General features: G+C 54.2%; 1 protein-coding gene across 14 annotated transcripts in view; it reads right to left on the bottom strand.

Moving 5' to 3' along the window:
- Positions 1–26,464, bottom strand: part of NEO1 (neogenin 1) — a 223,276-nt gene that overhangs the window by 39,464 nt on the left and 157,348 nt on the right. For 8 of the 14 annotated variants that reach the window (XM_070054691.1, XM_070054703.1, XM_070054696.1 and 5 more), the window contains exons 8-15: positions 21,921–22,140; positions 16,027–16,181; positions 12,004–12,152; positions 11,554–11,692; positions 8,116–8,165; positions 7,028–7,175; positions 3,306–3,416; positions 2,125–2,319 (exon numbers count right to left, since the gene is read on the bottom strand). In XM_070054691.1, the coding sequence (XP_069910792.1) occupies positions 2,125–2,319; positions 3,306–3,416; positions 7,028–7,175; positions 8,116–8,165; positions 11,554–11,692; positions 12,004–12,152; positions 16,027–16,181; positions 21,921–22,140 (1,167 nt within the window). The remainder of the gene's footprint in view (positions 1–2,124; positions 2,320–3,305; positions 3,417–7,027; positions 7,176–8,115; positions 8,166–11,553; positions 11,693–12,003; positions 12,153–16,026; positions 16,182–21,920; positions 22,141–26,464) is intronic. The other 6 variants (XM_070054695.1, XM_070054699.1, XM_070054698.1 and 3 more) reach the window with 1 other exon arrangement.

Consider the following 26,464-nt stretch of genomic DNA (forward strand, 5'->3'; position numbering starts at 1 on the left):
CCACCCCCGCCATGCTTTCTTTAACATTATAGTTTTAATTCTATACTCGGGTCTGTTTTTGCACAGTAGAGAGTAAAGGTCAGGGGTGGGTATTGTGGCATGGTGGGTTACGCTGTCACCCTAGATACCCACATCCTGTATCAGAGTGCCTGGACTGAGTCCTGCCTCCACTTTCAAACTAACTTCCTGCTAATGTGCCTGGGAGACAGCAGACAGTGGTGTGAACACTTGGGTTCCTACTCCCCTGTGAGAGACCTGGACAGAATTCCTGGCTCCTGGGTTTGGTCTGGCCCAGTTCCAGCTGTTGCGGGCCTCGGGGAGAGGGAATCAGAGGATGGAAGCTCTCTCTCTCTCTCGCTCTCTCTCTCTCCCCTTCTTTGTGCCTTCCACCCCTCAGCGTCAGAATCCGGCACCTGGCTGGATTCTGATCCTACCTCCTTCTGAGGTGCACCTGGGGGGCTCCAGCACTCGGGTCCCTGACACCCCCAGAGAAGACTGAGTTTCAGGCTTTTGGCTTTGGCCTGGCTGGCCCCGGCTGTGGAAGGCACGTGGGCAGTGAACCGGTGGGTGGAAGATCTTTCTATCTCCTTGCCTTTCAAATAAAATTAAGTAGAAACTTTAAGACGTCACTTTTCATAAAAGAAACCAACGTTCCTCGGAGAAGTGGCCGATTCTAGGCCTGAGGCTGGGAAAGTATCAGATGGGGCTGGAGCCCCTCACTGCGTCTCACAAGGAGGAACGAGCTGCAGACAGGAGACGTCGAAGGGGCACGAGAGCTCTTACAGAGGACACCACTGCCCTTCCTCCCTGTGAGAGTTCTTCCTCGCTCAAGGAGGCTAACAGATACGGAATGAGGGAAACACCGTAGCAGCAACTGCTACTGTACATGCTAAGACTAGGGCGTGAAAGTGTGATGCAAAACAGGAAATTTACAAAGACTCAAGGTATCTCCTCCACAAGCTACCTATGCCAGGAGCCTGCAGCTTCTACCAGGTCTCCCACGCAGGTGTAGGGGCCCAAGGACTTGAGCCCTCTTCTACTGCTTTCCCAGGCCATAGCAGAGAGCTGGATCAGAAGTGGAGCAGCCGGGACATGAACCAGCAACCACATGAGATGCCGACACTGCAGGCGGCAGTTTTACCCACTGTTTTGATCAACAGATTAGTTAATGTCACTAGGGACAGGCGCTGTGGCATAGTAAGGCAACTGCCTGTGGCACTGGCATCTCATATGGGCGCTGGTTTGTGCCTCGGCTGCTCCACTTCCAATCCAGCCCCCTGCTAATTTACCCGGGAAAGCAGAGGAAGATGGCCCGAGTGTTGGGCCCCTGCACCCACGTGGGGGACCTGAAGAAGGCTCTAGGCTCCTGGCTTCGGCCTGGCCCAGCCCAGGCTGCTGCCACCATTCTGGGAGTGAACCAGCGGAAGGAAGACCTCTCTCTCTCTCTCTGTCTCTTTCAGTATAACTCTGCCTTTCAAATAAACAAGCAGATCTTCAAAAAAAAGTCAGCGTCACTGCCAACAGACTACCGTGTGATTCCTGATGCCATGCCCTGGCACGAACCTGGCTCTTCCACGCACCTCCCAGGGATGGGCACCTTGAGTGCAGGGAGGAAATAACACACAAGTCTAAACTAAGGAGCGTGCTACCAAACAGAAACGGCCTGTTCTGTCAGGAAATGTCAGTTACCAAAGTCAAGAAAACCACCCAGGCACTGCTCCTTAGCAAGGAAAGTTGACTGGTGTTAACTAAAACACCACGTTTTCTAAGGCCAGAAAACATGTTTCCTTTCATCCTAGAGGACATCCGTGTGAAAACTGGCAAAATGGGAACAGACTCTTCAGACAGCGTCTTACTGCTGCCCTCTGACGTCGACATTAAAACACTAAGTCCTCGTGTCTGCAGCTCTCTCTCAACTGGGCTGGGAGAAACACACACAGACAGACAGACTGAAAGCAAGCATGGTTAAACGTCAGCCTTTGAGAAATGTGCATTAAGAATGCATGAGAAGTCTTTTTACCACTTTTATGTTTTTTTTTCCTGTAACGGTAAGATTACAACTCAGGAAAAAGTGACAACAGAGAAATCCCCCACACAATTACTTCCTGCACTTGGCACACGTACCGAGATTCTCGATGGTGTAATAGCGCTGTTTATAGTCCACCTTGATGGTCTGGGCGTGGGGACTGCCAATGCCATACCCGATGGCATAGCCTCTGACCACAATGTTCTGGTTCTCAGGCGGCGTCCAGCTCACGACGATGCTAGTTACGAGGGGGCGGACATGAAGAGAGCTGGGTACCTCGGGGACACGGGTTTCTGGGAAGGAAAGCAGAAAAGCCGAATGAAACCTCCATTCCCTTAGGACACTTGACCGCCGCTGGGGAATGGTGTTCAAGCTCGCCCTAGAGTTCAGAGAGAACCTGCAGGGAACGGGGTCGATGCCTCCCCTGCACTCTAGGAAGAGAACCATCCCAGAGCCCCTCATACAAGTCACTGCACTGTGACTCTGAAAGAGGGGACACAGAGATCCTAGAACCTCTGTCCACGGCAGGAAAACAAACTATCTTTCAAAAGCTGTGCATTCCTCTTGGTCCTGTGGCCCATTCCCAGCCCCCAGCAGGTGCAAAGAGGAAGGCCTAACACCGAGTTATTAGAAGCCTGTAACGAGCAGGTGACCAAACATCGTATCACAGCAATGGTACCAACTATGGACTCCACTGCGTAACACGATAAGTCAGAAAACATGAAATCTGAGAGTTCCAATGGATCGAACTGGTAGAGAACTAAGAGGCTTAATTAAAGAGGTGGCAATTTACAGTCTCCCTACACACAGTCAAGGCATAAACTATGACCGTAGTTTAACACTTTGTAAACTGAGACTTAACAATAAGAACTCTGGCACCTGTCACTGACAAAGGTGCTACCTACACACACGCATGTGTACTTCCTACCTGAATAAACAGGCAAACAGACAGGCAGGTGTCCAGCGCTTGGGGAAACAAGTCCCATTCTAACCAAGGCACGATTTTCACCTGGCCCTACCTGAAGTTTTAGTTCATGCAGCCACCTAAAGGCCTCAGCCAAACACCCGACTGACAGCACCTGCACGTTTCATTTGTTCCGGTTCTGCTTAAAGGGACAGTTCTCTGAGGGCCACTGTAAAACTCCACTGCAGGGGCCCTGCTGCAGCGAAACACCCTGGAGCTGACAGGGTGAAGCCACGTGCGCCCACTCTGCGGCCTTCCAGTCTGACTTGCCTGGCTACAGCCGAGCCTACCGCGGGCCACTCCCACCATTCTTACCATCCAAGTCACTTTCAAAGGTTTCAGCAGAGAGCCAGTCAGTCGCCGGGCCTGTACCGTTGATCGTTAGAGCAGCCACTCGGAAGTTATATTCAGTACCCCGATCGAGACCTGACACCCAGAGGACAAAAAAGACAAGCTGAAAGCGAGAACTTTGGAGAAACGAAACACAACGCCATCCATGGTGATGCAGCTTCAGCTAGAGCCGGCACATGGCACACGGATCATGGGTTCAGCACAGGGTGGCTCCCTCCTCCGGAGGCAGGGCTGGAGCCCAGCCAGCCCCAGAGCAGAGAGACATGCCCAGTGCAGGAGGTCACAGACTTCATTCCAGAGGGCTTAATGCAATCTCTTCGTTTTGTGGCAAAAGAAGCAAAGGCCAAGAAGGGCCAAAGGGTTCTGACAGAGCACCAAAGTCGGCTGGTCTCAGCGATGCCACACCCCGGAGAGGAACGCAAAAAGGCACTCCTGCCAGGTACCTCTGCTGCCTGAGCTCCCCAGAACCAGGCAGAGCTGCACACACTGCCGACGGCCCAGAAATCCACTCCTCAGTAACCTGTTTCCCGTATGGACACACAGTAAGCCACGGAGGGGGACACTCAAATCTTTGTACACAGCTTTTATGAACTGCCGGTGAGTAGGGCTGAAGATTGCCAGTGCATCAAACACCATGAGACCCACACATGGAAGTGTCCCCTACAGGGCAGGGCAATGGTCAGTACGGTGGCCAGTGAGCCACAGAGCCACGCACGCATGTGTGCATCCGGAGAGCACTTCAACACCAGGTGCCGTGGTAGGTCTTGTAAGGGGGTTTCTGAGAGCATCACAGTAGAGAAACTCCTACAGTGAGACTGTGAGTGATTTAGCCAGGATGCGAAACGCGCCCTGGCTGAGTTAACTAATCCTGTCGCATGGTGTGGGGGAGAGACAGGTTCTGTTCCCACAGCCCATCCCAACTTGTCTGCCTACAGAAAGCAAGGGGCAGAATGGCCAGGCCCAAGTCAGCTTACACCCGTCATGTGTCTGCACAAGTGAGCCAGAAAGTGCTGCAGTACACGTGTGTGCGTGTGTGTGTGTTGTCTCATGAGACCACAACGGGACCGTGTGTGTGTGTGTGTGTGTGTGTGTTGTCTCATGAAACCACAATGGGACTGTGTGTGTGCGTGTGTGTGTGTTGTCTCATGAAACCACAATGGGACCGTGTGTGTGTGTGTGTTTGTGTGATGAGACCACAACGGGACTGTGTGTGTGTGTGTGTTGTCTCATGAGACCACACCGGGACTGTGTGTGTGTGTGTGTGTGTGTGTGTGATGAGACCACACCGGGACCAGCGGCAAGCACAGCTCCACCACGTCCTGCCAGACTCTGACAATGCGATCGCCAGCCCCGACCTTGGGGAGCGAGCGAGCACACAGGTGTGTGTGCCGAGGCTGAGCGTCCCCTCCTGCTCTGCAGCCGACGGCGCATGTGGTACACACAGTGCTAGAACTCCATCAGAGATCACCATACGGCACAGGCGCCTGCTGATCCTCACGGGCGCATGTGGTACACACAGTGCTAGAACTCCATCAGAGATCACCATACGGCACAGGCGCCTGCTGATCCTCACGGGCCTCCAGTGTTTACCAAGCGTCAAGAGAATAAGGCTCTGTGTTCATTCGCCGTTTTATACCCAGTGCTGGCCAACGCTAATAAAAGCTCAATAAAACCTACAGAGTTAGGTATGATATTTAAATGCAAGAATTTCCATAACAAAGTCTTTTTTCCTGGGGAATTGTATTTTGCTTACAGATCAGATGTTTCCCTGAGGGCATGAGTTGTCCCCTGGTGGGCTAGGACTGCATTTTATTCTTGTGTTAGCAGTAAGAACAGGGTCTGCGGCCGGCGCCGCGGCTCACTAGGCTAATCCTCTGCCTAGCGGCGCCGGCACACCGGGTTCTAGTCCCGGTCGGGGCGCCGGATTCTGTCCCGGTTGCCCCTCTTCCAGGCCAGCCCTCTGCTGTGGCCAGGGAGTGCAGTGGAAGATGGCCCAGGTGCTTGGGCCCTGCACCCCATGGGAGACCAGGAGAAGTACCTGGCTCCTGCCATCGGATCAGCGCGGTGCGCCGGCCGCGGCGGCCATTGGAGGGTGAACCAACGGCAAAAGGAAGACCTTTCTCTCTGTCTCTCTCTCTCTCTCACTGTCCACTCTGTCAAAAAAAAAAAAAAAAAAAAAAAAAAAAAGAACAGGGTCTGGTGTATAATAAATAGTACTCTGAAACACTCCAAACAGAAGCCTCACAGAGGGAGATGGTACGTACCTGACTCTGGAGTAAAACCAGAAACTGACTTTGAAACCGTCGGGATCAACGCTCCCTGAGGGAGACGCTCACCAGCCCTCGGAACCTGTGTTCATTGTGCTCGGGGGTGGTGGGGGTGGGGGGCTTCTCTGCAGAAGCCAAGAGACTGCAGGCAGCCATGGAGCCAACCCAATCTGAAGGCCTGAGTCCCACCTGTGAGGTCACGTGGCAGGACAGAGGCCTGCTGGCTACCCCGGCTCAGGTTCCACGGCCAGGGGCCCTCTTGGCTTTCAGCAGCTTACAGCATCTGCCAGGGAGGCAGACCTTGGCTCCCAGGACCTGGCCCCTGGGGGCTGTGCCAGCCCTGGCTGACCTTTCAGTGCCTACCCAGGAGCGACGCCATGTACCGAGAGTAGCGTCCACGGGTGTAGACGGGAGTTCCCGGGCTTGGGCGACAGAGCCTCCAATGCCTGCAGCTCTCTCCGCCAGCTCTACTTCGGAATTTTACGGATCAATCCCCTCAAGAACAGGTGTCTGGAGAAGAAACACCCCTGCCGTCGCAGTGCTGCAGTGAGACAGCCCACATCTATGGCTGTAAATGTGCTAAACTCAAATTCATCTGTTTGCTTGCCAAACTCAGACAAGCTAGGTCAGGACACAGACAGACACCACCGTGATGAGGGCACTCCTGGGACAGGGGGGGCCACGGGCTCGGACCTGGGCACGCGGGGCGGAGGCCGACCGAGTCTCGGCAGAGCTGGGAAGGAAGTGGACCAGGGTCAGCGCTGCAGCCTCGTTAGTCCTGCAGGAAAGTCCCTGCTGCTCAGGGGCATCTGCCTCCATTCTTTGTAAGCAGGGTCCCAACACCAGCAGGGTGAGGCACGCCCATAACCTGCCTCTCCCCGGCCTGCAAAGGCACCGGCAGCCCCTCCAGGACAGGCACTCAGGCCTACCTTCCCAGATATGCCAGGGGAAAGTACACAGAAGGCACCATCGCGGACGGTTTTCTAAGACCTCACAGCGCTTTAAGGCACAAACAGGACTGCAGCATCGCAGGCTGCTGCAGACCGCAGGCACGCACGCACAGGGCCGGTGTTGCAACACGCGTCACTCTGTGGACTTCTGTTACCAGCTGGACAGACTGGGCAACTGCTTAGCTTTTACAGCTTCGCTTCACCTTTTCGGATTACAAAAATATAATATATACACTCAAAAGAGAACATGTGGAGAATACTGGAAAAACGTAACGAAGGAAATCAAACAACTCGATTTCACCACTCAGAGATGGTGTGGGCTGGCGAGAGTGTTTTCCACTAATTTTCATCAAGTCAGCAGCAGGAGGAGCCATTAGCAACATCTGGCCGCGTTTAGTTTGCTTGTGTAAGCGGATACCCTGAGCAGCTGTTAGACTGACGTAACTGCACGTCGGGGAAAGCAGCCTACCTTCAATCAGCTGAGACAGCTGCGTTCCCACTACCAAGGTCTCAGTCACATCACTCTTGCGGGAAGCCTTTCGGTAGCGAATCTTGTAGCCAGAGATGAGCCCGTTCTGTGTGGCTGGGGGAGGGGGCTGCCAGTGAACCACGATGCTCTGGGAAAGACAAGGTCACAGGGCGAAGAGTGAACACTGGAAAGCGAGGGTCCTCCCTGCTCCGACGGGGGGCCGAGAAGGAGGTGGCAGGGTGCTCAGTTTCAGTCACTGAACGACTCCTCGGAAGCCACTTCAGTCTCCAAACCCTTTGGTGACCACATGGGGAGACAATTTACTTGGGCAGTACATATGCTCTGGACCCTTGATCTCCTGGACGTTTTGTCGGAATAAACACGCTGGACAGAAGTCTCAGGGAAGCTTCCAGAAGAAAACGTGAGGTCAGAGGCACTTTGGAATAGGGGGCAGACTACTGTCAGGGACAAAGAATCATCCCCATTGCCAGTGCGGAATGGCTAACACTGAACAGCTTCCATCTCAACTCTGAAAGAAAAGGGCCGCCAGGCAGCAGCTGGTGGCTTCCTCAAGGAGACTTCCCGAAAGCCCTCAGTGTTTCAGTGGTCCGTGTAGCCTCTGGAGGCACACACGGCCACGTGGCCCTCGGTGTGCCGCAGACCTGACAGGAAGTGGAGGCCGGAGTGCACACAAGCACCCGACCACAGCTGCCCCGACTCACGCCTGGCCCACCTCAGAACACAGGGGACCACGCTGTCACAACTCCCTCCTGCTGCTGTCACCAAGGTCTGCGAGGTTACGATCTAGAACATGCGCTGCACAGAAATACGGCCGCCTACTTGCTAAAGGCTAAAGGAGCTTTGAAAGTTGAACGGAATCAACACGTCGGCTTCCGGGCCCAGGTCCACTGGCAAGTGCAGCAGCGACACCGTGTTCTTTCTGTACCAGACCGCGTGCGTGTTCTGCAGTCAGTCTGACAACACGGGCCTCCGGCTGCTCCAATGCTTCCCCTGGAATCCCCTGCTGGAAGCCCGGGGCTCCATGGTTTACATCAGTAAAGATGAACAAAGACACTGCCAAGTTTTACCTTTGAGTTTCTCACTTCTAAAGACAGATTCTGAGGAGCAGCACTGGGAACTGCAAAGCAAAAAGAAAAAAAAATAGTGTTAAAGGCCCCATTATGTGACTGTTCCTGGCTGGACTTCCCACAAACACACGTCCCCAGCACTGTGGATACAACCAGCTCTACTGTGTGGATAGGGTGTGGCCACGTTTCATTCTTTTTTTTTTTTTTTTTTAAGATTTATTTATTTATTTCAAAGTCAGAGTTATACAGAGAGAGAAGGAGAGGCAGAGAGAGAGAGAGAGAGAGAGAGAGAGAGGTCTTCCATCCGCTGGTTCACTCCCCAATTGGCCACAACAGTAGGAGCTGTGCTGATCTGAAGCCAGGAGCCTCCTCCGGATCTCTCATGTGGGAGCAGGGGGCCAAGGACTTGGGCCATCTTCTACTCCTGTCCCAGGACACAGCAGAGAGCTGGATCGGAAGTGGAGCAGCTGGGCCTCAAACTGGCGCCCATATGGGATGCCAGCACCACAGGTGGCGGCTTTACCTGCTATGCCACAGCGCAGATCCTTCATTCATTTTTAAAAACAAGGATGTCGGGGCAAGCACTGTGGCCCAGCGTAGTGGATAAAGCTGCCGCCTGTGAAGCCAGCATCCTCTATGGGTGAAGGTTCAAGTCCCGGCTGATCCACTTCTGATGCAGCTCCCCACTAATGCACCTGGGAAAGCAGAGGAGGACAGCCCAAATGCTTGGGCACCTGCTCCCACCAGGGAGACTTAGAAGAAGCTCCTGGCTCCTGGCCTCGGCCTAGCTGGCCCAACCCTGGTCCTTGTGGCCATTTGGGGAGTGAACAAGCGGAGAGAAGACTTCTGTCTCTTTCAAATAAATAAAAATTTTAAATAAACAAAACCCTAGGGAAGTTGAGCTGGCTCTGTTCTCGCCTAGACACTCCACTGTTCTAGTCCCCGAGTTCATCCGCATTTTCCCGGAGCAGCCGTGTGTTTCCTGGAACCGAGTCTACCAAAGGTGGCTGAGCCGGGTACGGGTGTTATGGATGCAAATGAGACGTGCGTACATCAGCGGGTTCCGCATGGGGCCTCCCAGACAGCTTCCCTGAAGGGAACCATCTGGCTTCCTGAGGCAGCTAAGCATCAAGGAACACCCATCTAGAAGCAAGAGTCTGGGACTGTTGGCTAAACAAATCGCTGCATAGCTCTAGTTCCTCACGGATGAGAACATAACAGATTTTCAGTGTGTGGCCCCACACTCTCCACCACCTCCCTTCATGGTGGTGGCTGAACGAAGAAACTGAGGTGCACCACCCACACAATGCAGCTCCAGGCCTTCTCTCCTCACCCCAGGAAACTTCTCTTCCCTCCTCTCCATCTGGTGACCGGCTACTGACCCAGGCACTCTGTGCTAAGGCTGCTGGAAGGCAAAGAATGTGTCTGGGTCACCGCTGTCCCTGGGGGTGCCTCAGCCCTCACCCTGGAGAGTCAGGCGCAGAGTCTGAGGGAGGACATGGACCTGTCCTTGGAAAAGGCGCATGACTGATTCTAACTGTCTGTGCCCAGAGACCGTCGGGCTCAGTGGCAGAGGCACTGACAGCTGCTGTCACCCCTGGAAGGAGTCTCCATCACCATTCTCGTGTCATAGCCGAGAATCGACAGACACCTGCCGGGCAGGCGTTTGTCTTAGTGGGCCTGGATCCGCCAAAGTCTGCAGCCACCTTGTTGAGCAGTGCTCTGTTCCTACAGGCACTGAGGCCAGCGTGCCAACCCTCTTACTGCAGATTTGCATGCAGACACAAATGCCCACGTTAGCTCCTCCCCAAATCATGATCAGTGGGCTTATGCAGGTGGATAGCCAAACTACATTTTGTTTTCCAACTTTTTTTTTAAGGTTTTATTTATTTGAGAGGTACAGTTACAGACAGTGAGAGGGAGAGACAGAAAGATCTTCCATCTGCTGGTTCACTCCCTAAATGGCTGCAACGGCCAAAGTGGCCAAAGCTAGGCAGATGCGAAGCCAGGAACTTCTTCTGGGTCTCCCATGTGGGTTCAAGCACTTGGGCCATCTTCTACTGCTTTCCCAGGCCACAGCAGAGAGCTGGATGGGAAGTGGAGCACCCGGAACACAAAGTGGCACCCATATGGGATACTGGCACTGCAGGCATAGGCTTAGCCTACTGCGCCAAAGTGCTAGCCCCTTTTCTCCAAACTCCTTAAGTCCGAAAATGTCAAGCCCACCGCAGAGAGTGAAAACGTCGGACAATGAACACTATATATTCTTTTCCTCTATCGTCAATTATCACTACTCTGCTTTACTTCTCTCACTATGAATGCACACACACACACACACACACACAGCTTCTGAGTCACCCAGATGGCTGCAGCCATCACGCCTCCTAAACCCTTCAGGGCACGTCGTCACATGTGTGCTGGCACTGGGATGCTGTCCAGCAAAGCTACAGGACAGCGGCCACATTCAGGACACTGATGCACACGAATGCACTGTCATCCAGGACACCTAGTAACACAGCTGACGTTTAACACTGCCTAGTAACATCCAGTCACAGACCCACAGCCTCTCTTACAGCTGTTTGCACCTCCAGATCCCAGGCCAGCGTGATCACCGTGCTGTGTTTCTTCTTCAATCTAGAGCCCACGATGACTCCTCAGCTATGACTGAGCAGCAGAGTGGGGGCGGGGGCCAGAAATTCCCTCCGTGTGGAGATGTGTGGTTCACAGCAATCTGATCCCAGTTAAGTGTTTCCAGCAGGATACAGGAGTCCTGTGAGGCCACATGTTTACCCACGCCCCACGGCAGCGGAGTGAGCCTGCAGTCAGCCTACCTCCATGCTGGTGATGTCGAGTTCAACCACTGGCTTGAAGAGGCAAACTGCAGCGTGTTTACAGATGTAAGGGCTGTTACGCACACCGTTTTCAGGCATTTTAATGAAAACACACTTATTAAGTGCAATGAACGCTGGTATTTTCTAGTCTAAAGACACCGGTCTCAACCACCTCAATCTCTTGGGCAGTCTGCAGTCTGAGAAACACTGCCTTGGTCACGGACACACACAGGCAACTTTGTTCAGTCACAGGTGAGAAATGAAACTGTCACAAAACACGAAGGGATTAGAAGGACCAACACGGCGTGCAACTCCGACTGCTAGGCAGAGTAAGAGTGAAGCCAACCTGACAGCCGACTGCTCTGTCAGGGAGAAGCAGCAGTATCGACAGGCAGAGGCCCTGCTCAAGCTACCAGATGCCGAGGGAGCCTGCACAGTGCCGGCCACCGCGGGCGATGCCTTCTCGCTGAATCTTCCCGACAGCCTGACCAAGCTGGGGTCACTGACACTCCACATGGAAGGAGACACTCAGAAAGGGAAGTGACCTGAGCAAAGCCACACCAGAGAGGCCTGGGCCTGGGCCTTGGCTCCACAGGAGCAGACTCACCGTCTGACAGGGTCCGCACAGTGACGTCCTGCGTGGACACCCCGGGGCCGTGCTTATTGTAGGCCACCACTCGGAAGGTGTACTCGGTATGCTTTTTCAGCCCGTTAAGGGTGTAGGAGTGACTTGAAACGTCGATGTCCTGGAATGAAATAAAACAGTGCAAAGATACATGACGTGGGCAAAAGAAATGCTGCAAGACAAAGGAGCCACCCCGGGAACACTGCCTCCTGCCCAACAGCACAGGCCTCCTTCCATGTTCATCACACCCAAGCCCCGTGTACCTGGAGACACCACCTGACGCCTAGCAACCCCTGCTGGTCACCACCAGACTCTGGCAACGCTCCACCTCCTGTACCTCGTCCCCCACCCGGCGAGCAGCTACTGAGATGTGGAGACATGCTTCGACCCCCCTCTCCCAGTGAATGGGCCAAGGCTGGCTTAGTCCTCTACCTGTTCCTTGTCCGTCCCCTTTTCCAGGTAGTACAATTTGTAGTTCTGAATCTCTCCATTGCCAGACAACGGCGTCTCCCAGGTGACAGTGATGGAGGTAGGGGACGTCGCGTACGCTCGGATGTTAGGTGCTGGGCCAGGGAGCTGGACTGGAGGGAAAATTTCGAGAGAGAACCAAGAAATCATTGAAAACGAGCAACTCTTCGATAGGCATTCTCGGCAGCACCGTCACGCTGGCCGTATCTTAACAACAGTAAGACCTAAGAAGATAGATTATTTGGCTGAAGTGGTTGCACTCTGCATTTTATGACTCAAATCAAAACCAAGTTTTATCTGTGAAGTATTTCATATTCAAAATACGAAAAAAATGGGACGCTGCGGGACTCGTGGTTTGTCAAATCCCAGTTTTGCTGTGGGGCTGAGCAGCAAAACCCAAGGCAACAGCCCAAAAAGAGAGCCCACTTCTGCCAGACGCCGCAGGAGGCCCTGGGGATGCAGTGGCGGCCGGAGCCCTACCCACGGAGAGCAACACCTGGCCTGGGAGGGAAGTCAGACACACCGTGACAGCGACGCCCCAAGTGCTAGCAGTTTAGGGAACACAGGCACAGAGCACCCAGCTGTGTCTTGGCAGGGGCTGGTCAGAGCAGGGAAGGAGTAGGGGGCTTCCCAGAGTCCAGAACAAACAGTGCCCTCAGGTTCCAACCAGAAACGGCTCCAGTCAACGGGGCGGTGCAGCTGGGTGGAGACGAGGAAGGGGAACATGGAGGATGACACACAGAGCGCTAGCCGGTGCTGGGGGTTCCTGAAGCTCTCTCACCAGGGGCAGGACGTAATCAGGCCTGCGTTTAGAAAGGATAAGTAAACATGCACACTGAAGGAAGAAAGTAAAGGACCAGAACCAGAAAAAAGGAGTGACAGTCAACTGCACACACAGCCGGCCCTCAGAGTGACAGTCAGCTGCACACACAGCCGGCCCTCGGAGTGGCAGTCAGCTGCACACACAGCCGGCCCTCGGAGTGACAGTCAGCTGCACACACAGCCGGCCCTCGGAGTGACAGTCAGCTGCACACACAGCCGGCCCTCGGAGTGACAGTCAGCTGCACACACAGCCGGCCCTCGGAGTGGCAGTCAGCTGCACACACAGCCGGCCCTCGGAGTGGCAGTCAGCTGCACACACAGCCGGCCCTCGGAGTGGCAGTCAGCTGCACACACAGCCGGCCCTCACTGACTGCTCAGCAGGCTGCACACGTGTGTTCTCGTTTGATCTCTGCTCACTCCAACGTGGCAGCTGCTACCATCACCCCTGCTGACAGCTGAGGTTCTGAAGTTCAAGGAACTCTCCCGAGTGGTGGGACACTAGCCGACGGTGGTGTTTTCTGATTCCAAAAGGTGTGCTCAGGAAGACCAGAAGGAGACGATGACAATACCCTGGGCAGGATGCGAGCGCCTGGCAGAGCAGATGGTCGGCTGACCTACTCGCAGCGCCATCAGCCTGCCCAGGGGGTCCTAACTCCTGTGACGGCTCACACAGCATCCCCGCCCCAGCTCGGACCTAGATCCTGGGCAGCTGCTGCGCCTGCACTTGGATGGCGTTCTGTATTTGAAAACAATTCCTCTGGCATCAGCATTTCCCACAACAGCTACTCACTGGATGTAAGAGCTGGAAGGACGGGAACCTCACAGATGTTAACAAACTGGCTTTCCTGAGTAACAGCACCAAAGCACAGATGAGTCTGGCTGTGCCAAGGGGAGAAAGCTGAACGCGGTCGCTCCCAGGTTTCCCGACTTAGTCATGACTCACGTCGCTCACTTGACTTTCAGATATTTTTTACGGCCTGACGAATGCACAGGAACGGATCTGCTACACTTGTGCCGCTACTGACAACTTTCCCGTAACTTACTGAAGGGAGAGGAAAGTAAGCAGCCCCTAAGTTCTCTGGAGATCGCTCTCAATGCATTCATTGACTGTTATTGGCCTAAAAAAGGGTGCTAATGAATTCTCTCATTTCAGCTGTATGTGGCGTAAGCGGAAAGCGTTGTAAGTTGGTCTGTGAAGCTAAATATGTAAAATATTTTCCAAGGCTGACTCCAGCATCTGTGCCTCCTCCACACAGGAACAGCTCCACATGAAATGCAAATCTCTCTCCAGTAACCACTTCCCTTTCACCAAAACACATGATGCTCCCCTCCATCCCTAAAACACCCTCCCCGAGCCTGCTGCCCCTCCCACCGCACTCTCTTTCAGCCAGCACATCACACCGCCTTGTCTTTGCTCATCTGTCCCTAGAGTGCTAAGCTCCTTGTCTTACTCATTTTCCACCCTGACAGCCTAGCACAGCGACTGGCACAGGCTAGGCACTCAACCAACCATTCTTCTGCACACCTGTCCCCTCACCTCCCCACTCCACACTGACTCCTGGCTCAGTGGCACTCAACGGTGTGACTCGTGAGCTCTGAGATGAGGATGACCGCTACAGACCTCTTCTTTCAGAGGAAATCTGAACATGTGTGTGCACGCGTGCACACACACACACACACTTTCACATAGCTTCACAACCTCCAGCGGAACTGGCTTTCCTGAGTAACTGGATCCCATCCAAGGGCTTTTCGTCCATCTCCTTCATGGCTCACCTTGCCTGCGCCTCTCTGGTCCTATTTCCAGGACTGGGCCAGGGGAGGGGGCTTCCTGGAGAAAGCTTGTTCTGCCTCTAACTCGAGATGACCTCGGGTTTCTGCCTGCCCTGGGACCCCGCATGGACGAGCCATCTTCACCGTGGCCTTTCCTGCTGTGTCTCCGTGTCTGGTGTGTGGCGCCTGAACACGAGACCTAACGGACAGCCAGCCGTTGAGCTCGGAGTCTAATGGAGCGCTCCGGCTCCTGTCTGAATGTGGAAAACCGCGAGATTCAACCCCCTCTTGCTGTCATGGGGAACACGTTCTTCCCTAATGGAGCCCGAGCCTTGCTCAGGTTCGATTCCTGATCGTTAGCCTCCAGCCCTGAAGTCAGTGGCCTCCTATCGTGCCTGCTCAGTCTTCAAGGCTCCTCCTGCATCTCGGGAACACTGCACCGCGCCCGGCGTGGAAGGGACTTGACGAACCGCAGAGGGACTGGTGCACTACGTCAGCAAGCTCCACGCAGCTCCACGCGCCCGCCTTCTCCCCACCAGGCGAAGGCCCGGAATTACCCGACAGCTCAGCTGCACGTCTAAGTCACCTCATCTGCTCTGCACCCTGCTCAGCAGCTTCCACAAATGCACCTCACACGCTCTCCCTGAAGTAACATCGCCATCACTGGAGGCGGGCTAACACTGCACGCGCAATTACCAACATGGAGACCGGACAAGCATTTAAGGAGAAAGTGGCTTATATAAAAGGCGGCAAGTCTAGAGGCCAGGGTCGTGGTACATGGAAGATTTCTTTCTGCTACTCTTTCAAATAAAATAACTAAATCTTAAATAATAATAATAATCCAAGTCCAGAAGAAAGCCCTGAGTGGGAAGAGCAGCTGTGATGATCTCAGCGCTTCCTGCAACTTTAGGCCTATTGCTTGCAGTGCAAACTTCACATACACAAGACATTCTTACAATAAGCCAACCTGAGACGGATTTGGGCTACAGAAGATCTTAGAAATGTAATTAGAAGTAGGACTGGCACAGGAGACCAAAACAGTGCCTCAAAGAACTTCTAAAAGTGTGGCATAAAGACAGGACAACTACATACGTGCACCACGTGCAAGGCACGGCATCAGACATGACGGGAAACGAGGGTGACAGAGGCTTCGTCTCTGCCATCAGACAAGCAGGACGTAACTGAGCACAGCTGGAGGCAGGAAGTGACGATGGATTTAAGCCTGCGGGGACACAGCACTCGACAGGCGGAGAGCAGTCTAGGAGGCATCTGAGCCAGTCTCAGGGGCAGCAAAAGGAGCACGTGAGCGTCTCCCGCAGACGCAGGCCCGGGACATCCTGCTCCCCCACCCCCGCAGGCTCCCTCCTGGCAGAGGACAGGCGCTGGGAGACTCACCTTCAGGCTGCGTTTCCACACGCAGCGGGGCCGAGCTCTCGCCAGAGCCATGCCTGTTTTGAGCCGTGACTCTGAAGATGTACACCGTCGCTGGCATTAGGTTCTGAATGGTTACTTGCATCTCTCCTGGGCGACTGGTATTTTCAACACGCTCCCTTTGGACACAGGATTTGGAAAGAGAAGGCAATCAATCAGGAACATTGCCAGAATGAACCGTTTCATTTCCCACTCCACGTCAAAATCCCACAACTTAAGCCAAGGTAACGTCCACAACTTGAACGTGGGAACCGACAGAAGAGCAGGGCCACAGGTCTCGGACAGGCCCGCCGAGGGCCTGCTCCACACTGCCTCCCAGAGAACACAGGACTCCAAAGGGGGCGTGGGCCCAGCTGCACACAGCCTTAGGCCCTGCTTCTCCGGGAAACTCAGAGAAGGTGGTTTTAGGTACGACCTGATTTTCATAGAAAGTCTACATGGATTTTGGGTAAGAGACTCTGAATAAGAAGAAAGTTGGGGGTTCTCACTTCTGGGAGAACAAGAACATTAAAAAGCTAAGTGAATCCCAAGCTGACCGTGGCTCTGATTTTCGTTCGTGAATGAACTTCAGGCCGATGTGAAAAGCAGCCAATCTTACCACCAGCAACACCCAAGAATCCGGTGGCCCAGGACTGTGAGATGACAATGTAAAAGCCAGTCCTCGGACTAGCTAGCACGTCTGGGTCTGCTCTGGGAGGTGTGGGTCCAGCTGAGGTCCACAGTGATGCTGAGTCTACCATGCTTCAACGAAAACAGGACTCCCGTACAAGGAGTTTAACACATTCGGGGAAGAAATGTTCCTCAAACAGCTGGCTTTTATGACGGCCATCTACGCAAAGAGCGGCCGCCATCGCGGCGAACACGAGTCCCAAACTGCGCTGTGGAGGCAATCATTCTGAACGACCTGACCTCCGCAGCGAGGTGCCTCACTAAGACATCAACGATTTGGCTGGAAATTGCTGATTACAATCTGCTGAGGGCCGCGGGACACGCGCCGGTCCGTCTGAAGGCATGTATCGTCGGCATTTCAGAGCGGTATTTTTCACGTTTGCCACAGCTCGTTATCTTAGAAATCTCAATCACGGGCCCTGGCAGGAGGGCCCCGGCTGATTGCTCACACTCCGCGGCTTGCGACGCTCGGCCTGCACACCAACGATCACCAGGACGAGAGCTCCTTGGGCGGGCACGGGCGGACCTCTTTTGTTCGCCCTGCGCCCCGAGGTTTTCAGTTCTCTCTTACAGAGACGACGGGGGCAGGGGGAGGGGTGGAGTAGAGGACAGTGTCGCGCGCACATTCACACACCGCAGAAGCACTCAGCACAAGGCTCATACGGGTGGGGGCAGCATCACAAACATACGCTGAGAAAATCTGTTCCTACGTGGAAGGGAAAGATCGGGAGAGAGAGTGTAGCACAATCTAAAACACACTTATGCAGAGGTACCGCGGTAGCAAAGACCTGGTCACAGGTGCGCCTACCCGAGATAGGATACTCAGGAACTGACGGGCTTCTGACACCAGCCTGCTGCAAGCTCCCACAGCCCAGTTTCCATCCAGAAAATACTAACTCTCAGACAAGACCCCGGGCACGTGAGAAAGCACAGGTCTCCCGGAAGCGTGTTACACGGCGACCACCAACAGTCGAGACAGAGGGGAAGGGGCGGGGCGAGGAGCTGCCAGAGCCCGTTCTTGCCCTGTGGTGCTTCCGGCTTGCCAGGGCCACTGGCACATCACTCACACCAGAGAGAGAGGCGACAGAGTTTCCCTAAAAGGCCAGACAGTGCACACACACAGGCTAAGGAGCGAGGTACTTACACAAAAAGCAACTCCTAGCTCCTGGGCCACAAAAGTAACGGCTGATCTGGCCTAACGTCTGTAGTTTGCCAACCCCGGCCTAGACGAGCAGATCTCTGTATCCTGTTAATATCAGGGTAACTTACTCTCTGTTCTCCATCTAACAGTCAGCATCAGCAAAGTGCTGTTGCTTAAATTAAGGGCGATTTTTTTTTTTAACAAAGTGAAAATCACACAGGTACCCAGCACAACGATGGATCAGAACCAGGACATAGAGCGCCACCTACTGGCTGAGCTCTCAGATGCAGAGAGCAGGGGAATTTTCCAATGTAAGTAGTGGCATAGACCCTGAAGAGTGAATTCTTAATATAAATCTGCCAAGTACATACATTAATCATTTCTTAAGACAGAAAAAATTAAGCCTAGAAAGGTTAAATCAGTCCTGCTTATAAAACAGCCCTGTGACTCACAGAGGTCTGTATCGCTCCTTCCTGGCCTCCACTCAAAATCATAAACTTCAAAGGAAAGCAGCTTTCCTTTAAATAAGTCCCTGAATCTGTCCTGTCCTCTCCTGGCCACTGCTCCCACCATCCTCCAGGCCATCAGCCTCACAAGCCCACTGGGCCCACGACTCCGTGCCTTCACTCTGGTCCTGGGTAGTGCACCCACAGTACTGCTAACCACGCAAGCTTAGTCCATCTACGGCACACACCTGCTGAAGAGTCTAAAATGTACAACGCCCCCTCCTTACCTGAATCTGAATTCTTACTGGGCAGCCCAACACCTGGGTCCAGGCTTCTGCCTCCCTCTGAGGCCTTGCTAATCCTGAGCTCAGACTCTGGGCCCGGCAGGCCAGCGTCCCTGACTTCTTGTCCTTCTCACATCAGATCCACAGGGGAACAGGATCTTCGCCTTGCGCTTTCTCTTCCTTTCACTTGTCTGCTCCACTCGCCCTGTCAGTTTAACTCGGGTGTGTCTTTCAATTTCAACTTCATTTATAAAGCATCCTTTCTTTATATGCTTTTGGACGAAAGGCCCCCATTCTTCCTCCTAACCTGTCTTACCTGGAGACCTGAGTGTGGCGTGTGCTGATGTGATTTCAGCAGATCCCCACGCCGGGGCTCCTCGGCCTTGGCACCGAGGCACTGGGCAGGACACTCCCTGCTGTGTACACTGCAGTGTGCCCATCAGCCCCTGGCCTCTGCCCACCAGATGCCAGTGCGCAGCTCTGCGCTCTGACCCGACGCCAGACACTGCCTAGTGTCCCCTGTGGGACTGGGGGCTGTCGCTGGCTGCGGAATCACTGCTCTTGGCATGTACTTCCACAGCAACATATAAGGTTTCACTTTGAAAACCTGCTGCCTCATACTTGAGATGGACACACACATGGTGAGTCCTGTATTCTCTAACTGGAAATCTGTCATTGAGTGTCCTATTCCTCCTACTCGTGTCTGTTTCACAGACAACCAGAAGTCTGACTGCTTACTGACCGCTACATGCATTTAAAACATGTGAGAGTTCTGCAAGTCACCTTCTCTACAGACGATGCCACATCCCAGAGCAGGTTCCTTCCAGTCTTCAACTCACTGCACACTGGACATCAGCAACCTAAGGTTACTGCCAGCCTTATGCATGAGCAAGGGTAACTCCTTATTTGGTGTTTCCAAGACTGCTAGTGATGGTGAAAACCGTTCTTAGCTCCAGTGGGCTTTCCGCTAGATTCTGTGAGCTGGCTTTGGCTGGAGCCCGCCTCTCAGGACAGTGTCTGTCACTCGTGATTTGTGGGAGCTGCTTATTTAATTGGGTATCTACACAATCCTTTAGAAATGTTGCAAACATTTTTCCAGTTTGTCACTCGATACATTAACCTTGTTTATGATGTTTTACCATGTGGAATTCTACACTGTTACACAATAAACTCTGTCAACCATTCCTGTTACGGCTTCTTGATTTCCTATCTTCCTTTAAAAGGCCTTTCCCACACAGCAAATGCTAAAAATGATTTCCATATTTTCTTCTAATACGTTTATAGGTTTTAAAAAATTTCCATATTACTCATCTATAACTTGTTACATTAAAGTAAGACAGAGATACAACCCTTTCTTTTCCTACTGATGGGCAGTTATCTCAACATGACTTCTCCAACAGCAGTTACTCTCCACTGAGTGCAGTCAGCTGGTTTACTTACACGTACTTCCTCGGCGCTGGCCGCCGGACTCTGCCTGCTGCATGTACGGGACACACTCTGCAGAGCAAGACTGGCACCGTGTGTGAGTCAATGAAAGACAAACCCCAGAGACCAGTGCAGTGCTCTGAGAAAGCAAACCGCAAAACGAAAGCCCAGCCAGCGTAACAACACAGGGGGACGCAGCCGCAGTGCGACCTGGGAGACGTTTTAATGCTCAGATCGGGTGTGCACCCCTGCAGCTGTGAACACTCCCCCACCCCCGCCACGCCTGATTCCGCGCTGGCAGGTCACATCAGCAGCAGGTCTGCAGAATTCCCTGAAAATCCAACAGCTGACTGGGGGAGAAGCTGGCTCCAGCACACCACGTGTGACAGCAGTGCGTGGTGTGTGTGGGTGTGTGGGTGTGCGGGGTGGGTGGGTGGGCACAGCTGGGGGCACTCAGGAGCCGCCTGAGACATTCGCTTGAGGGCGACACACACAGCGAGACACAGCACCACCAGGGCAGAGGCGTGGGACGGAAGCCTGGGGCACAGAGAGCTGCTGGGTGCCTTCCGCGCCCTGTGAATTCCAGGAGACCTGCAGAGACGCATCTATGGGGGATGCCTGAACACTGACACGTCTGCTCGCCGTCTGCTAGACAGCTGCTGCCATTCTGTAGACAGGGCCACACTTTCCTATACCTGGAAAACCCCAAACTTCTAATACGGTGTTCAGGGGAATGTCACCGACGAGTAACATGAGCTCTGCCTATCGGGTTTGAATCACATCATGCGCAAGTTCAATGCCACTGGACCCTCTCAGGAGTACTAGATGAAGGGGTGCATCTGCAGAGCCCACCAGTCTGGCATTAAAACGATATACATCAGCTGCGAGCACCTCAGAGAAATGCAGGCTTTATCTGATGTGCGGAGTCCTAGCTGAAACGTGTCAGCTTTCTCGTTTCGGTGTGAAGAGCAAATGAAGGAATCAGACACAGCATGCGGCGATGGTTCCTCCCACAGGGTCTGTCACTGGCTGGAAAAACGACACATGCGTGCACACACAATCAAAGGATGACCACTCAGGGAAAGACCACCTGTCATTGTCATGAGTGCCAGGATTAGTGTATAAACACACACACACACACACACACACACGAGAAAAGCCGCACACACTGGAAGAGGTGGGGAGAGTTCTACAGGGGCTTCTCGGGGCTTCACCCTGGCCACAAAGGGTTAACGGAGCACAGTGTTAGCTGAGAAAGGGGAAGGGGGAAGGGAGTGAAGAGAAGACAATGCAAGAGAGGCCACAGCGGTAAGAGTAAAGCTGTGCCATCAGGTGGTGGGGTACGCTGAGGCTGGACACATCCACGAAGCCAGGCTGCGGCGTGAAGCAGCCTGGAGAGTCCGGGAGCTCCCGAGAGGGGACAGAGAGGAGCTGAACGCGCACCGCCGCCTCGAACCACACGCGCACCATCAGGGAGCCTTCCTGGGGCTCAGCGGCCCACGCCTGCCTGCACCATCAGGGAGCCTTCCTGGGGCTCAGAGGCCCACGCCTGCCCGCACCATCAGGGAGCCTTCCTGGGGCTCAGAGGCCCACACCCGCCCGCACCATCAGGGAGCCTTCCTGGGGCTCAGCGGCCCACGCGCGAGGGTGCAGCAGACACTCACAGCCTTGACAACCTGTGCTCACTGCATCTTATGAGTAGAGGGGTCCTACGCACCCCTCAGGTCATCCCACAGAGGCAAGAAAGGACATGGGACTTGTCTGCTTGGAATTTCTTCGATGGCCTACAGTTTGGAAAGAGGCACTTCAGTGACCAGACCCTGCACAGCGAAGAGCCACGCTGGGTGGCAGTGGGCCGGGTGGCCAGCGGGCTGCAGTCACATGGGCACTTACCGAGCAGTTCCCTCCTTGGTGTAGAACACAGAGTAGGTGAGGCTGTCTCCCTGAGGGTCCGACGCAGGCGTCCGCCACGTCAGCTTGATAAAGCGGGTCGAGACCAGGGAGGCCACGACATCCCGAGGAGCCGAGGGCAGTGGTCCCGTCGTGGCTGGCGCTAGATGGTCAGTAGTGGCACTGGTCAGTGAAGTGGGAGGTAATGTTGGGATGGCAACATCTTGTCATGTGCAAACATTGGGGAACATGAAGGGCAAACCACGACGGTTTTTAAAAAGAGAACAGAAAAAACAAAAACAAAAAAGAAATAAACAAAACCGGGATGGGAAATAAAATAAAATGAATGAACATAAAAAAGGTCATTAACCTGAAGGCTAACATGCAGGCCAGGGGTCACTAATGGGCACTATTCAAGACACACCCCTGCAGAGCAAGCAGGCTTTCTGGTCGCTAAGATGGCTGTGGGCAAGGGAGGTGACAGGTGAGAACAAAACACCTCACAGAAGGACACAGCAGCCTTAGACCCGAAAGCAGCAACATCTGTCAAACCCCCCACCTGCGACCCGCCCGCCCGCCTGCCCGCACGCTGCGGCTTCAGCGCTTTCCCCCACTTTGCCAAGATAAGCACCGTGTGTAGCACGGACAAGTCTCATCACTCGACAGGGACCCACGGCACGACCTCACTGAGGAGCCGTGACTTCAGCGCTGGGTGAGGCTCAGAAGCCTCATCTTCAGCTTCTGTCCGCATAGCAAACCCTCTCACTGTATCTGGCAATACCCAGGGAAGTGGGTCATACCACCTCCCCAGCCTTGTCACTGCTCTTACCTAGGACAGTGTCAAACCTCGAATCAAAGATTCCAGTTGGACAGGCTCATGTGTGAACAACCCTCATGCAGGGGCCTGAGAACGGCCTGCTGACCGCAGGAACTTCAGGGGGGACGGCACAGCCCCAGGCCCGGCTCTGCCGTAAACCCGACACCTGCAGCCCCAGTAACGTCTTAGAGACTGTTTACTTTCATTTTATTTGAAAGGCAGGAAGACAGTGACAGGTGTCCAGCCCAATCGGCTGCATCAGTCTGCCTGCACAGAGAGGGACCCAGTCCAGGTCCCCCGCACGGCTGGCACATCCTGGAGCCATCACTGCTCCCCCCCAGGCTGTGCACTAGCAGGAAGCTGGTCTGACTTGAGTCAGGCACCTGGACACGGACCTGGGCATCCCAAGCGGCATTGTAACTACTGTGCCAAACCCCTGCTCCCACTCCTGATAACTTTAACCTCCTGAGGCACACCACCCAGAGTTGGACAGCTCTCATTTAAAAACTTATTCCTAATACTGAACCAGAATTCCTCACTTGAAGGTCAGAAAATCTAAGTTTAATCTCACAATTTTAAATTTTTTATTTGAAAGGCAGAGTTATGGAGAGAGAAAGAGAGAGAGAGGTCTTCCAACTGCTGATTCACTTCCCAAATGGCTGCAAAACCTGGGCTATGCCAGGCTAAAGCCGGGAGCCTGGAGCTTCTTCCGGGTCTGCCACATGGGTGCAGGGGCCCAAGGACTCAGGCCATGCTTGGCTGCCTTCCCAGGTGCACCAGCAGGGAGCTAACTGAAAGTAGAAAAGCTGGGACCAAACCGGCACCCAGATGGGATACCAGCACTGCAGGCTGCAGTTTACCACACTGTACCACTGCACCGGCCCCTCCGTTTTGACTTTTTAAACTTTATTTTTTATTATCTGAGAAGCAGAGAGACAGAGAGTGCACACTTCCAATTCAGTGGTTTACTCCCCAAATGCCTGCAACGGCTAGGACTGGGCCAGGTCAGAGCCAGGAGCCAGGAACTCCATTCAGGTCTCCCACTTGGGTGGAGGGACTCAAAATTCATCACCTGAGCTGTTACTGCTGCTGCCCGGGCTCTGAATAGCAGGAAGGTGGAGTCTCCACGACATCTTGAAAGCTAGGCCAAGCCCCTGCCCGCAATCTCACCATCCTAAACTAACAGAGCTCACTAGAGTTGTGGTATAACCTTAATGGGGAGACTGGCAGGAGGGAGGCAGAGAGCAAACTGTGAAAACTGCAGACGCCAGCGGAATGAAGTGGTGGGGCGAAAATCTTCTGGAAACGTCTACGGAGGACAAGGAAATCCCCAGGTGAGGCAGACTAAGTGATATGCAGACAACATCAATTCCCCCAGGACACGGCAGAGGAGGGTCAGCCTGCAGGGTCCAGATGGGTGGGCAGGGGGACAGAGCTGGCCCGCAGCCTCCTGGAGTGTCTGATCCTCACAGCAGCTCCGCCAGACAGCGGCTATGCCTCTCCCCACCTGGGTGGTCGAGGCGGACACGCAGAAGCCGCCTGTCACTTGTATGGTGGCAAAACCATCAGGAGGCCTCTGGCTGCAGCCACCAGGGCTCTGGCAACTTGAGCTCGGTCCTGGCCGTGCTGCTTATGCTTACAAACTGTCACTTACTCCCTCCCGCGCTCTCCTTTCCGGCCTGTGCAAGTGCTTTTACGAGGGCATGCTGCTACACAAGAGTAGGAAGTTTTAGTTCAGATGTAGGCACACACTTCCTGCAACAAGGGTCACTGGCGTAAACACGTTCAGCCTGAATGGCCTCTGAGACCTTCCGCGTGCTCCGCAGCCTCAAAGCACTGTTCACCCTCAGCTTCCCAGTTCCTCTCGTCAGTTTTCATGCAGCGACCCGACCGGGCAGGGTGGAAGTGACAGGGTGAGATGCTGGGATGAAGGTTAGGAAAGAACCGAGAACTTCCACCCCGCAGGCTTCGGGGCCTGCGCAGCTGGCAGGGTCATCAGCTGAGGAAGGGAGTATTAAAGGTGACAACGGGAGGCCGGAGGCAGATGAAGCACTTGTCTTTGAACACGCTGAGTCCAAGGTACAACCCAGCACCTATGGAAGACACTGTGCAGCAAGCAACCGGAACTAGGGACCTCGCAGTACCGTGAAACTGAGTCATCAGAAACCCTCCCAGCGAAAACGGCGAAGAGAGGAAGGAGCCTGAACACAGTGCTGCTTTGCCGCCTCACCCCGTGCCTGTCTGGAGACGTGCTAAGCGGCTCCGCGTCGGACCTGAGTTGCCACACTTAATTTTCCCCAATCACTTACTGGCTGGAGAGCAGGGAAAGCCCGTTCCCTGGGAGGCATCAAGCACACCGGGCAGAGCCCAGGATTCTGAGCATGGAGGCCTCTGTTCAAAACCTGCCTCCGCTACTTCCTACAGAGCGAGGCTGGCAAGTGACTCAGCCTCTCCGACACGTCTGCTCGCTTGCGGACAGGGAACAACAGCGCTCCCTCCCCAGGTCCAGGGCCGCCAGGAACCTGTGAGCACCAAGCAGGGAACGCGCACGTGGCCGTGCTGTTAGTTCCTGCCCACGCAGCCTGAGCGGTAGAGGCACAGCACACCAGGGCGAAGGCTGTGACTGAGGGAGGACAGGCGGGGGCCCCGGGAGACAAGGGGATCACCGGAGGAGGCGTGCAAACGCCCCAACACTTCTGCAGTGCTCTGGCGGCAGCTGGACTTCCTCGTGTTCACGCCTGTCACTCACACTAGCATGTGTGCTCCTTGGGGCAAAATGCATATCTGTTTCATCGCAAAATCACTCATGGGGCCTCCGCAGACTTTACATGACCAGTAAATGTGTATTTATTGCGCTAATAAACAGCAGAAAATCCAGGAACAATGTTCCTGCAATGGAGACTGATGTTTCTAGAATCTCATCAGCTGAGGCAGTATTTTAATCTCTTTAGCTGCTACCAAGTACATACACATCACATAATACAGGGATGCACCATTTCCAAGGACAATGTGCTGTTCTAGCTATCCGGGGCAAAGTGTAAATCCGGCCAGATCAGCCCAGGAGAAGCCCACGCCGCCCCAGCACCCTGTCCCAGCACCCTGTCCCAGCACCCTGCCCCAGCACCCTGTCCCAGCAGCCCCATGTCCAGGCTGAACAGGTAAGGAGAGACCTGTGAGACCACAGGAGATCAAGCAGACATTAGGTTACAGTAATGTCAGGTACAGTCAATGGCAAGGCGCAGCACTTGGGACTTTGGGCGTGAAGGTTTGAAGAGGTGGACAGACCATCAAAGACTGGAAACTGACCGAAGGCACCTATTCAGGAACACTGTCGTGTATCCGGGGTAACAGACTCCATGGCACTGCTGAGCCAGGCTAGCACAGGCTCTGAATCCAATGGCTCCGGGATGCAGTGTCATCAGGGACAGTGGCAACCCGGGGAGGGTGTGGGGGACAGGAAGGGCCAGAGATGCAGGTAGGCTGCTGGGGAATAAGGTGTTCCCCTGCGAGGCAGTGACAAGAAGGCCTGAGAGAGCTCCGGGCCCCCGGGTGACCAGCAGCCGTGGGGGTGCCCCAGGGGCTGGAGCTGGGCTGAGCCACCCACACCCCCCTGGCTGAAGGAATCCGTGTGTATGTTTGGAAAGCAAGTAAGTGCAAGTGCCTGGTGCAAAGCACACAGTGGGGCAAGCTAAAAAGACCGAATTCTGAGCGCACTCCCCAAAGCACAAAG

Source organism: Oryctolagus cuniculus, chromosome 12 (assembly GCF_964237555.1).
Source record: "Oryctolagus cuniculus chromosome 12, mOryCun1.1, whole genome shotgun sequence".
NCBI classification, from domain to species: Eukaryota; Metazoa; Chordata; class Mammalia; order Lagomorpha; family Leporidae; genus Oryctolagus; species Oryctolagus cuniculus.